Source organism: Portunus trituberculatus, chromosome 38 (assembly GCF_017591435.1).
Source record: "Portunus trituberculatus isolate SZX2019 chromosome 38, ASM1759143v1, whole genome shotgun sequence".
Taxonomy (NCBI): Eukaryota; Metazoa; Arthropoda; class Malacostraca; order Decapoda; family Portunidae; genus Portunus; species Portunus trituberculatus.
In genome coordinates this window covers 16583404-16595903 of record NC_059292.1, presented here as the reverse complement: position 1 = coordinate 16595903, position 12500 = coordinate 16583404, and the positions used below count along the sequence as shown (strand labels likewise).

General features: G+C 37.7%; 1 protein-coding gene across 1 annotated transcript in view; it reads left to right on the top strand.

Annotated features, from left to right (window-relative positions):
• LOC123515158 (protein lingerer-like) overlaps positions 1-12500 on the top strand; it is a gene marked incomplete in the record, with an annotated part of 203853 nt that overhangs the window by 134383 nt on the left and 56970 nt on the right. The window contains 1 exon segment of the mRNA XM_045273641.1: positions 1913-2087. Coding sequence (XP_045129576.1) covers positions 1913-2087 — 175 coding nt within the window.

The following is a 12500-nucleotide window of genomic DNA, read 5'->3' as shown; positions in this document are numbered from 1 at the left end:
GCATACGAAAGAGACAAAACAAAACTCAAAATTCCTGTGTGCAGAAAATTTTAAAATTCTTGCCATTTAGAAACTGAAAAAAAATAATAAATAATAAATATTGTATTTTACGGCTTGCAAGACGCTGTATTTTGGAAGATGCACCTTAATATCTGAAAGAAATTTCTAAGAAAAAACACATTCACCATATACCCGACCACTGAACACAAAAACATCAGAAGCAAGGAGTCTGCAAGACACTATTGTTTCACCACTCATTACAAATTTGCTGGAGCACTCACCACAAATTTAAAACTAAGTAAATAAAAACACCATAGCTTAATACATATACATAGTGAAACAGTCCACCTCTGTTTGTTTTAGTGGCGGGCGACGGCATGTTTTGGACATATTGTATACATTACGGAATCACTTGTCCGATCGCCGAAACCGAACGCATCAGTGCTGCAGTTCGTATTTATTTTATTTTGCAATCGTGCTTCACAGGCTTTATCATTGTGAATATAATTCACAACTGGAGTTTTGACTCTTGCTTGAACGAGTAAGCCATTTGGATGTTCTATTAATAAAAGTATAAAGGCACCTGGCATGTATTTACCTAATTATGTTTACTTAGTTGTAGTTTTACAGGGCCTGGGCTTTATGCTCGTGTGGCCCTGTCTCCATATCTACACTTATCCCATCTTACTTTAAAAGTATGCCCACTCGTTGCAGACACTACTTCTTCATTTAAACTGTTCCACGTCTCAATACATCTTTGCGGGAAACTATATTTTTTAACATCTCTCAGACATCTTCCTTTTCTCAGCTTTTTACTATGCGAGCTTGTGCTTTGAATGTCATATTCTTCTCTCAGGATCAGTTTCTCATTATCCACTTGGTCCATTCTGTTGATCAATTTATAAACTTGTATCAGATCTCCTCTCTCCCTTCTTTGTTCCAGGGTTGGTAGATCCATAGCTTTTAGTCTCTCCTCATATGTCATCCCTTCAAATTCTGGAAGTGTTTCGTAAAGTTAAGTGTTAATGTTTCCTGACATTTTCTATATTTTCTGACGTTTGCCCGCCTCCTCTGCCGCCACTTTCGCTTTCGGACATCGCCTCACTCAAAAGGCAAGGTTCCACATTTTCATATCATTTTCGTATTATTATTTTTAATTTATTATTGCATTATGTTCTATTATCTACTTCATTCATAGGTATTAATGGTTAGGTTAGGTATATTGAATAATTCAAATGTATTTGGCTCTTATTTCATTCTGGTTTTACCCTTATTATAAAATTTAATGTGTTTTTGTAGAGCTTGAAACGAATTAGGCAATTTACATGTAAAACGTAACTCTTTATACGAAAAAATCATGATACGAAAGCCACTCCGGAACAGATCAATTTCTTATCTCGAGGTACCACTGTATATATATATATATATATATATATATATATATATATATATATATATATATATATATATATATGATAAGCTTTGCTTTTATTTTGTATCCATGCTGTAACCTTATGTCATATTGGATGCATGTTGGAAAAGACTGATAGTTTAGGAATGTATAAGGGAAACCAGACCCCAATTTATTTTACTGTGCCAATCATTAGTCTAATATTATTGTTAATATTACACTATTCTCTTGAGTGCACTTTATAAAATATCATATAGTACAACTTTACCATATGAATTATGTAATGTATATAGAGATGAAATCAGGTGAAGATAGAAAGATAAAATGTGAAAACATCTAAATGAGGAAGTATCAAAGAAGAGAATTTTTTGCCAGTTTAGAAGTGGAAATGGTTGACTAAGCCAGCAGCCCCTTGTAAAGATTAAAATGATAACAAACAAAAAAAATGTTTATTCCATTTTTCTTTTAGGCTTATCAGCTTATAGAGCTTTATTTTAATAGAGTTATGGAGAGCAGACATCAACTGGAGGATCGGCGTACTCAAGCACCTTATCTACCAGTGCACCCGTTAGCAGCAGTACTACAAGTAACAGCACGGGTCCTGTAGCAGCCCTCTCAGCATCCCTTAATTCAACCTCAACTCACCCAGTTCAGCCTTCAAAACCATCTGTCCCAGGTTTCTGAATTTCTTCATCTCAAATTATTTAATGTTTCATATATATATTATATGTGTGTGTGTGTGTGTGTGTGTGTGTGTGTGTTGTGTGTTTTTTTTTTTTTACCTAGTTGTAATTTTACAGGGCCTAGGCTTTATGCTCGTGTGGCCCTGTCTCCATATCTACAATTAACCAATTTTTCTTTAAAACTATGCACACTCGTTGCTGACACTACTTCTTCCCTCAAACTGTTCCACGTCTCAACACATCTTTGTGGGAAACTATATTTTTTAACATCTCTCAGACATCTTCCCTTTCTCAGCGTTTTACAATGCAATCTTGTGCTTCGAATGTAATATTCTTCTCTCAGGATCAGTTTCTCATTATCCACTTGGTCCATTCAGTTGATCAATTTATAAACTTGTATCAGATCCCCTCTCTCCCTTCTTTGTTCCAGGGTTGTTAGATCCATAGCCTTTAGTCTCTCCTCATATGTCATCCCTTCAAATTCTGGAACCATTCTTGTAGCCATTTTTTGTAGTCTCTCCAACTTCCTTATTTGTTTCTTTTTATGAAGGGTCCACACTACTCCTGCATATTCCAATCTGGGTTTTATTATAGTACTTATCAATTTCTTCATCATTTCTTTGTCCATGTAGTGAAATGCTACTCCAATATTCCTTAGCAAATTATATGTCTCTGAAAATTCTATCAATATGGCTTACCGCTTGATTCTACCGCCTGATTCTTTTCTTCCATCGTCACTCCTAAGTCCTTTTCCTTTTTTACTTTCTCCAGTTTTACTCCATCTCCCATCTTATAGATTCCCACTGGTCGTCTTTCACTCTTTTTTATTTCCATGACATGGCTTTTGTCCACATTGAATTCCATTTCCCACTTTTTACTCCATTTCCAGATCTTATTTAAGTCTTCCTGCAGTATTTCACAATCCTCTTTTTGCTTTATAACTCTGCACAGTTCCGTATCGTCCGCAAACAGATTTATGTAGCTGTTCACTCCTACTGGCATGTTGTTTGTGTGTGCGTGTGTGTGTGTGTGTGTGTGTGTGTGTGTGTGTGTGTGTGTGTGTGTGTGTGTGTGTGTGTGTGTGTGTGTGTGTGTGTGTGTGTGTGTGTAATTCACCTCGGTTGTCTGCTGGTCACCCAGCCAGTCTTCCCCATTATGGAGCAAGCTCAGAGCTCATAGACCGATCTTCGTGTAGGACTGAGACCACAACACACTCCACACACCAGGAAAGCGAGGCCACAACCCCTCAAGTTACATCCCTTACCTATTTACTGCTAGGTGAACAGGGGCCACACATTAAGAGGCTTGCCCATTTGCCTTGCCGCTTCCCGGGACTCGAACCCGGCCATCTTGATTGTGAGTCGACCATGCTAACCACTACACTATGCGGTGTGTGTGTGTGTGTATTTACCTATTTGTGATTACAGGGCCCGAGCCGTAGCTCTCTATGTCCTGTCTTTTTGTTCACACTTGTCCAATTTTTCCTTCATTTGACTGACACTTGCCGCACACACCACATCCACGCTCAGTTTGTTCCATGCATCAATGCTCCGATACGGTAAGCTATACTTCTTGATGTCTCGTGCAGGAGTCCTTCAGTATTTTCTTTGTGTGTCCTCTTAGGTAATTACTGGATGCCATCGTGATCAGGTTCTCCCTATCCAATATGTCCACTCCATGTACTATTTTGAACATTGTTATCATATTCCCTCTGACTCTTCTTTCTTCCAACATGCTTAATTCCAGCCTATTTAACCTCTCCTCATACGGTATCCTTAAAGTCTGGTATCATTCTTGTTGCTAACCTCTGCACTCTTTCCAGTTTCTTGACATGTTTCTTCATGTATGGTGACCAAATTACTAATGCATATTCCAACTGTGGCCTAATCAGGGTGGTCAATATTTTCTTTATCATGTTCCCGTCCAGGTAATTAAATGCCCATCCTATACTTTGGAGCATGCTAGACGTTTTTCCAAATATTCTATTAATGTGCTTTTCTGGAGACAGATTACTCTGTACAGTCACTCCCAAGTCTTTTCTTCACTGACTTCAATTACAGTCTTCCCCCCCAGCTGGTAGTCTTTATATGGTCTATATTTACTTCTACCCATTCTCATTACACAGCTTTTGTTGGTATTGAATTCCATTTGCCACGTCCTGCTCCATTCATATATTTTGTCCAAGTCCTTCTGCAGTATATTACAGTCATGCATATTCCTCACTCTCCTCATAATCTTTGCATCTATTCTGCAAACATATTCATATAACTTCTCACTCCCTCTGGCATGTCATTTATATAGATCAGGAACATGATGGGACCAAGTACTGAACCTTGGGGAACTCCACTGGTTACCTTCCTCCACTCTGACTTCACTCCCTTCACTACCGTCCTCATTTTTCTACCTGTCAAATAATTTCTCATCCACTCCATCAGATTTCCCCTTATTCCTCCGATACTACTTAACTTCCACATCAATCTGTTATGTGGTACTTTATCAAATGTTTTTTTAAGTCTAGGTATACACAATCAACCCATCCATCCCTCTCTTGTAAAATATCGACCACTCTTGAGTAGAAACAGCAAATTTGATACACACGATTTCCCTTTTCTAAAGCCAAACTGTTTCTCACTTAGTACTTCTTTGTTTTCCAGGAACTCACACCACTTGCTTTTGATCACTTCTTCACATATCTTACACATAATGCTGATCAAAGAAACAGGTCTATAATTCAATGGTTCCATGCGATATCCACTTTTGTAGATTGGTACTACATTTGCCCTTTTCCATTCTACTGGCACCTGTCCCGTGTAGATAGATGTTCTTGTTAAATCTAAAATTGGATCTAGCAACTGCTCTTGACATTCTTTTAACATTCTTCCAGACACACCATCTGGTCCCATTGCCTTGTTAACATCTAATTGACTCAAAACTTTTCCAATGTCACTCTTTGTTACTATAATTTCTTGCATCCATCTTGTCACAGGTAACATCCGTTGATTGAATTGTGTTTCTTCTGTGAGTACTTTGCAGAAATTATCATTCAATTTTTCAACAACGACACCGGTATCTTCATATATATAATCTCCAACCTTTAATTTATTAACTTTTTTTTCTGTAATTTACCATTAATGAATTTATAAAACATTTTGAGATCACTTTCACTATTCTCCACTATTCTCTGTTCAAATTCTTGTTGTGACCTTCTTCTCACTTGAACATATTTATTTCTTGCATTCCTATATGCTTCTCTCTCCACTTCCTCATTATTTCTCTTGTATTTTTCCCATGCCTTTTCCTTTTCCCTTTATGCCTTGTCACAGGTTTTGTTAAACCATTGATCTCCCTTTAAGATTTTCTTAGTATGTTTTGGCACAAAGTTCTCTACGGCCTCACTATATTTTTCCATAAATTTTTCAGATTTTAACTGCATGTTTGTTTCCTGGTACATTTCGGACCAATCCACATTTCCAAAGTAATTTCTCAACTCCTTATATCTTCCATTAGCATAATTTAGGCATTTCTCCTTGTATCCAACTTCATTATCTTTGCTGAACCCCACCTTTACCTCAAATTTCAATAATTCATGATCACTCTTCCCCAAAGGACACTCATGCTCAATCTCATTTTCTAGATTTACTCCCTTTGTGAATATCAAGTCCAGTCTCGACGGGGCATCACCCCTCCTTCCCCTTGTTGGATGCCTCACCCACTGTGCCATCAAATTTCCCACTGCATAATTTGATAGCTGCTCACCCCATTCTCCACCATTCCCCACTTCAAATTCCTCCCAATTGACGTCTTTACAGTTGAAATCTCCAACTATAATCATTTTTGCTTTCTTTGCAGCTTCATTTCTCATTCTTTCCAATGTGCTTTCCACCATACTATTATACTGATCATTTGACCATGCACTTGTTTTTGGTGGTACATACACAGTTACAATATTGATATCGTGTGTGTATTCACCTAGTCGTATTCACCTAGTTGTAATTTTACAGGGCCTCGGTATCATACTCGTGTGGCCCCGTCTCCATATCTACACACATCCAACCTTCCTTTAAAACTATGTACACTCCTCGCTGACACCACCTCCTCACTCAAACTATTCCACACCTCCACACATCTTTGTGGGAAACTATATTTTTTCACATCCTTCAAGCATATTCCCTTGGCTATCTTTTTACTATGCGATCTCGTAGTTCTATTTAAATTTTCCTCTCTCAACATCATTTGCTCATTATCCACTTCATCCAGACCGTTCAACAGTTTATAAACCTGTATTAAATCTCCTCTTTCTCTTCTTTGTTCCAAGGTAAGCAAATTCATTTCTTTTAATCTCTCCTCATAGGTCATTTCTGCCAATTCTGGAACCATTTTTGTTGCCATTCTCTGCAATCTCTACAACTTCCTTAAATGCTTATTTTTATAAGGGGACCAAACCACCCCAGCATATTCCAATCTTGGTCTTATTACCGTACTGATTAATTTCTTCATCATATCTTTATCCATATAATGAAAGGCTAATCCAATATTTCTTATCAGATCATATGTTTCTCCAAACATCTTGTCAATATGAGCCTCAAACTGCCCATGGTCTTGTATTATCACTCCCAAATCCTTTTTCTTTTCCACCTTTTTCAACACTACTCCTTCACCCATCTTATATGACCCTCTTGGCCATCTTCCACTCTTCCCCATCTCCATCACATGACTTTTGCTCAGATTAAATTCCATCTCCCACCTCTTGCTCCACTCCCAAATCCTATCTAGATCTGCCTGTAAAATTTCACAATCTTCTTCACTCTTCACACACCTACACAACTTCGCATCATCTGCAAACAAATTAATATAACTGTTTACTCCCTCTGGCATATCATTAATATAGACAAGGAAAAGTATTGGTGCCAGCACTGAACTTTGTGGGACTCCACTCTCCACCACCAACCAGTCCGACTTTACATCCCTTATTACCGTTCTCATCTCCCTCCATCTCAAGTAGTTTTCCATCCACTTTAACACTTTTCCCTTCAGCCCTCCATAAATCTCTAATTTTCATAGCAGTCTCATGTGCGGTACCCTGTCAAAAGCTTTTTTTAAATCCAAATATACACAGTCCATCCATCCCTCTCTCTTGTATTTTGTCAACCACTCGAATAAAAGCTCAGTAGATTTGTTACACATGACCTCCCTTTCCTTATTTAATATATTCCTGCTCTTTTTCCATCTCTTCCAAGCCACATCTCTGTTTTCTTTAACCTTAACACAAGTTGCATTAAACCAATCCTTTCTTCCTTCCTCTCTCAGTTTATACTTTGGTACAAATTTCATAACTCCTTTATAATATTTCATAAAAATCTCATATTTTTTTTTGCACTTCTCTGATTTGTAACATCTCCCAATCTAATGTTCTGAAATAATTTTTCAAACTTTCTGTGTCCATCTTTCTATTATTCAATCTACCATTCCTGTATGTCTCATCTCTCCTTCGCTGTGTTATTGCCATCTGCATTTCCATATTCACATGATCACTCTTCCCCAATGGACATTTGTATTGTTTATCCCCACATAGGTACACTTCTCGTGTTAACACCAAATCCAGTTTAGCCGGTTCATCATCTCCTCTATATTTAGTATTTTCTTTCACCCTGTTCCATCATATTTTCCGTCATTACATTAATGAATCTCTCTCCCCTTGCTTCCTCTCCAACACCACTTACTAGATTTTCCCAATCCACCTCCTTACAATTAAAATCTCCTACTAGTATCATCTTTCTTTTTTCAGTTAATACACTTTCCAAACTCTGTAAAGTATCCTTGATCATATTGTCGTATTCCCTTAATGTCCAAGAATTTGTTTTAGGAGGTACATAGGTCACCATGATTATTAATTCTTTTCCATCACTTTTTAACCTTATGCTTATCACTTCTGCGTTGTTCTTCCCATACTAAACCTTATCCACATTTATCTGCTTCTTTGTCATAATCATAACTCCTCCTCCACCTTTACCCTATCTATCCTTTCTCCATATATTATATGTATTATCCAAATTTACCTTTGTTTTTTCATGTAATTTTGTATCTGTCAAACACACTATATCAGGCTTCTCCACTATCATATAGTCTTGCAATTCCAATCTACTTGACAGTATCCCATCTATATTAGTATACATGACAGTCCCCTCACTGCTCCCTCTAGGGGTTCCTCCACATTCCTTCTCTCCACATACCACTTTCTGACTCTCTCTCCTATAACTCTCCAAAAAAACTTTTCTTTTTCCTCTTCAGACCGTTCATCATTTTTCTTTCTCGCCTCTTCCAATAATTCCTTATATCTTCTCCTCTCTTCCTCATTTCTATTTTTTCTTACGTATACCTCTTTACAACCTGCTACCTCTCTTAATTTTGATGTTCTATATAAGATATCCTTTGCAGATTGTTGTGACTTCAGTACTACTTTAATCGGTCTGCTCACTCCCTCCTTATACGGACCCAGTCTATGGATCTCTTCCACTTCTTCTTGTAACCAGTCTACCTTGTGTGTGTGTGTGTGTGTGTGTATTTTTTGCTCTGGGCCTCATCGGCATATTTTGATTTACCTATTTGTGTATTACAGGGCCCGAGCTAAGCTCTCTGTGTCCTGTCTCCTTGTCCATTCCTGTCATATCTCTCTTTCATCTGATTGACACACCATTCCTGTCAACGACATCACTGCTCAGTTTATTCCACTTATCAATGCTACGATGCGGAAACTGTATTTTCTCACGTCATTTAGACAGATGTCTTTTATTAGCTTTTTCCATGTCCTCGGAGATGATTACTTGTGGTCACCTTTATCAACTCTCTGTCCAGTATGTCAATCTTGTTCACCAATTTATACATAGTTATCATGTCTCCTCTTGTTCTTCTCTCTTCTAATGTGGTCAGCCCCAGCTTCCTCAGTCTTTCCTCATAGTCTAACTCCTGAGTCCTGGTACCATCCTTGTTGCCAGCCTCTGTACCCTTTCTACCTTCTTCACATTTTTCTTCATATGCGGTGACCAGACACAAGCTGCATATTCTAACTGGGGTCTTATTAAGGTACATAATATCTTCTTCATCATTCCTTCATCTAGGTAGTGGAATGCAAGGCCAATATTTTGAAGCATGTTATATGTTTTCCAAAAAATCTTGTTAATGTGTTTCTCCGGTGACAAAGTGTTTTGCACGGTTACTCCTAAGTCTTTCTCCTCATTGGTCTCTTTAATTTTCTCATCACCCAGCCTGTAATCCCAGTTTGGTCTGTATCTACTTCTTCCCATTTTCATAACATGGGTCTTGTCTATATTAAATTCCATCTGCCACTCCTTACTCCACTCATATATTTTATCAAGATCTTCCTGTAACTTGTTACAATCTTCCACATTCTTTACTCTCCTCATAATTTTAGTATCGTCCAAACATGTTCATGTAACTGTCAATTCCTACTGGCATATCATTAACATAAATCAAAAACATGATGGGACCAAGCACTGACCCTTGTGGAACTCCACTGGTTACCTTCTTCCACTCGGACTTCCTTCCTCTCACCACTGTTCTCATTTCTCTTCCCATTAAGTAATTTTCCATCCATTTTGCTAGTTTATCATTTACTCCTCCAATCTTCTTTAGTTTCCACATCAGTCTATTGTGTGGTACTTTATCAAAGGCCTTTCTCAAGTCCAGGTAGATAGCATCCACCCATCCCTCTCTATGTTGTAGTATGTCAGTCACTCTTGAATAAAAACATAATAAATTGGATACACGATCTTCCTTTTCTGAAACCAAACTGTCTTTCACTCAGAATGTTTTCACTTTCTAGATACTCACTCCACTTAGCTTTAATTACTTCTTCACATACCTTGCACAATATACTAGTCAACGATACTGGTCTATAATTTAGCGGTTCCATTCTACTACCATTCTTATATATAGGCACAATGTCAGCTCTTTTCCACTCTTTCGGGACTAATCCTGTTCGTATGGAGGTTTCCACAATATCAAATACGGGTTCAACAATTGATCCTTACATTCATTTAGCAACCTCCCAGATATGCCATCAGGCCCCATTGATTTATTAATATCCAGATTGCTTATAATTTTCCTTACATCTTCCTTAGTAACCATGATGTCCTGCATTTGCTTTATTTCCGTAGGCCTTCCTCCCATAAAATGCTCCTCCTTTGTAAACACTTTGCAAAAGTTGTCGTTCAAAATTTCAGCTATATCTCCAGCATCCTCATATACTTCTTCCCATTTTTACCTTTTCTATTGCCTCCCTTATATTTAGTTTTCCATTTATGAATTTGTAAAACATTTTTGGGTCACTATCACAGTTTTCCACCACCCTCTGTTCATATTCCTTCTGTGCTGTTCTCCTTACTTCAACATATCTATTCCTTGCTGTTTTGTAAACTTCTCTTGATAATACATCACTGTTTTTCTTAAGTTTCTTCCATGCCTTTTCTTTGTTCTTTTTGCTTCTTCACAATTTCTATTAAACCACTGTTTATTATTTAAAGTCCTCTTTCTGTAATATGGCACAAACTTTTCACAGCAGAGTTATACAAATCCATAAATTTATCGTATTTCAATTGCATATCCCTTTCCTGGTATACCACGGACCAGTCAATTTCATTAAAGAACTCCCTTATATGGTTATAATTTGCCCTAATATAATTTAATTTTTCCTCCTGTTTCCACAATCTTATTCGTGCTTAATTCTGTATCCAGCTCAAAGCTTAGGACATCATGATCGCTTCTCCCCAAGGGACATTTATGTTCAATTTCCTCTTTTAGAGATGCCCTGGTAAATACCAAATCCAACCTTGCTGCAACATCTTGTCCCCTGCACCTTGTTGGTGATCTCACCCACTGTGTCATCAAGTTATTTGTTGCTACCTTTAACAATTCCTCTGCCCACTCACCACCGTTCACCACTTCGTAGTCTTCCCACACTATTTCTTTACAATTAAAGTCTCCAACTATCATCACTCTATCCTTTCTGATGAGTTCTTGCTTCATTCTGTCTAGAGTATTTCTCATCACCATTTGGTACTGTTCATATTCCCAAGCACTGGTTCTGGGTGGTATGTATACTGTTATAATATTAATGTCCCTCTTGCCATCTGTTATAAGCATACTTATCACTTCCTCATTTCTCTTACTATAGTTCACCTCCTTCACTATCAGATCTTCCTTAGTAAGAACCATTATACCACCACCTCCTTTATTTTTCTATCATTTCTCCATACTTTGTAGTGTTTTACAACAAACCAGTCTAGCTTTATTTCGGCCTTAGCTTTGTTTCCACTACACACATTATGTCCGGTTCGTTATTTCTTAGGTAATCCATACATTCTAGCCTCTTAGACAGAAATCCATCTATATTCATGTAAGTCACTTGTATTCCATTCCTAGTCTCTTTCTTCCATGTAATGTCTATTCCGTCTGTTTTATCCACCACTTCTTTAGCCTCCCATTTCTCATCCTCCAAAAACTTGGTCTTTTCCTCCTCTGTTCTTTCGTCATTCCTCTCTTTCACTTCAGTTACAAGCTCTTTCATTTTCATTCGCTCATCCTGTGACATATTTCTTCTTATGTAAATTGTTTTGGTTTCCTCAGAGTCCTTAAGTTTCCAAGCCCTCCTCAACAAGGCCTCAGCTGCCACCTGAGACTTTAATTTCAATTTTAATGGTCTATTCTTGCCTTCCTCAAAAGCTCCCAATCTCACACTTTCTTCTACCTCAGCATATAGGTCCTCTTCCTCCACAGAGATCTTATTCAGTAAAGACTTAATCCTGTCATTTTCCTTATCCCTCCTATCCTGCCAGTTCCTGTTAGTTTCCTCCTCAATCCTGTTATGATCACACATTTTTCTTTTCAGCAATATCTCTCACCACATACTCATTTTCCTTTAGTGCCTTTACCATTTCCTCTGCGTAATCACTTTATTTTCCTCTTCCTGCTTTTTCACTATCTCCTAAAGGACCTTTGTACCTCCTGATGTTCATGGTTCACTTCTTTCATCCTGGCATCAATTAGATTAAGGCATTCCTCCTTCCTCAAGTCCCCTTCGGATATTTTCATCTCCATTTCTAGGAGTTTAGCCTTCATCTCTTCACATTGTTTCCTTAGTTGTTGGTTTTCTTTCTCCATCTCTACTTTTTCCTTCAATAGCTCTTTATTCGCTATCGTTAACAAATAGATCTCTTTTTAACGAATCATTCTCGGCTATAACTCTATCCAGTTTTTTCTTCTATGGACAAAATGTTTAGGAACTTACTTTCCAGTGCCTGGATTCTTGCATCCATATCTAATTTCTCCAGTCCTCTTGGAGTAGTTACAAAACCTTCAAAATCCTTAGGTTGTCTAGGGTAGCCGCCATG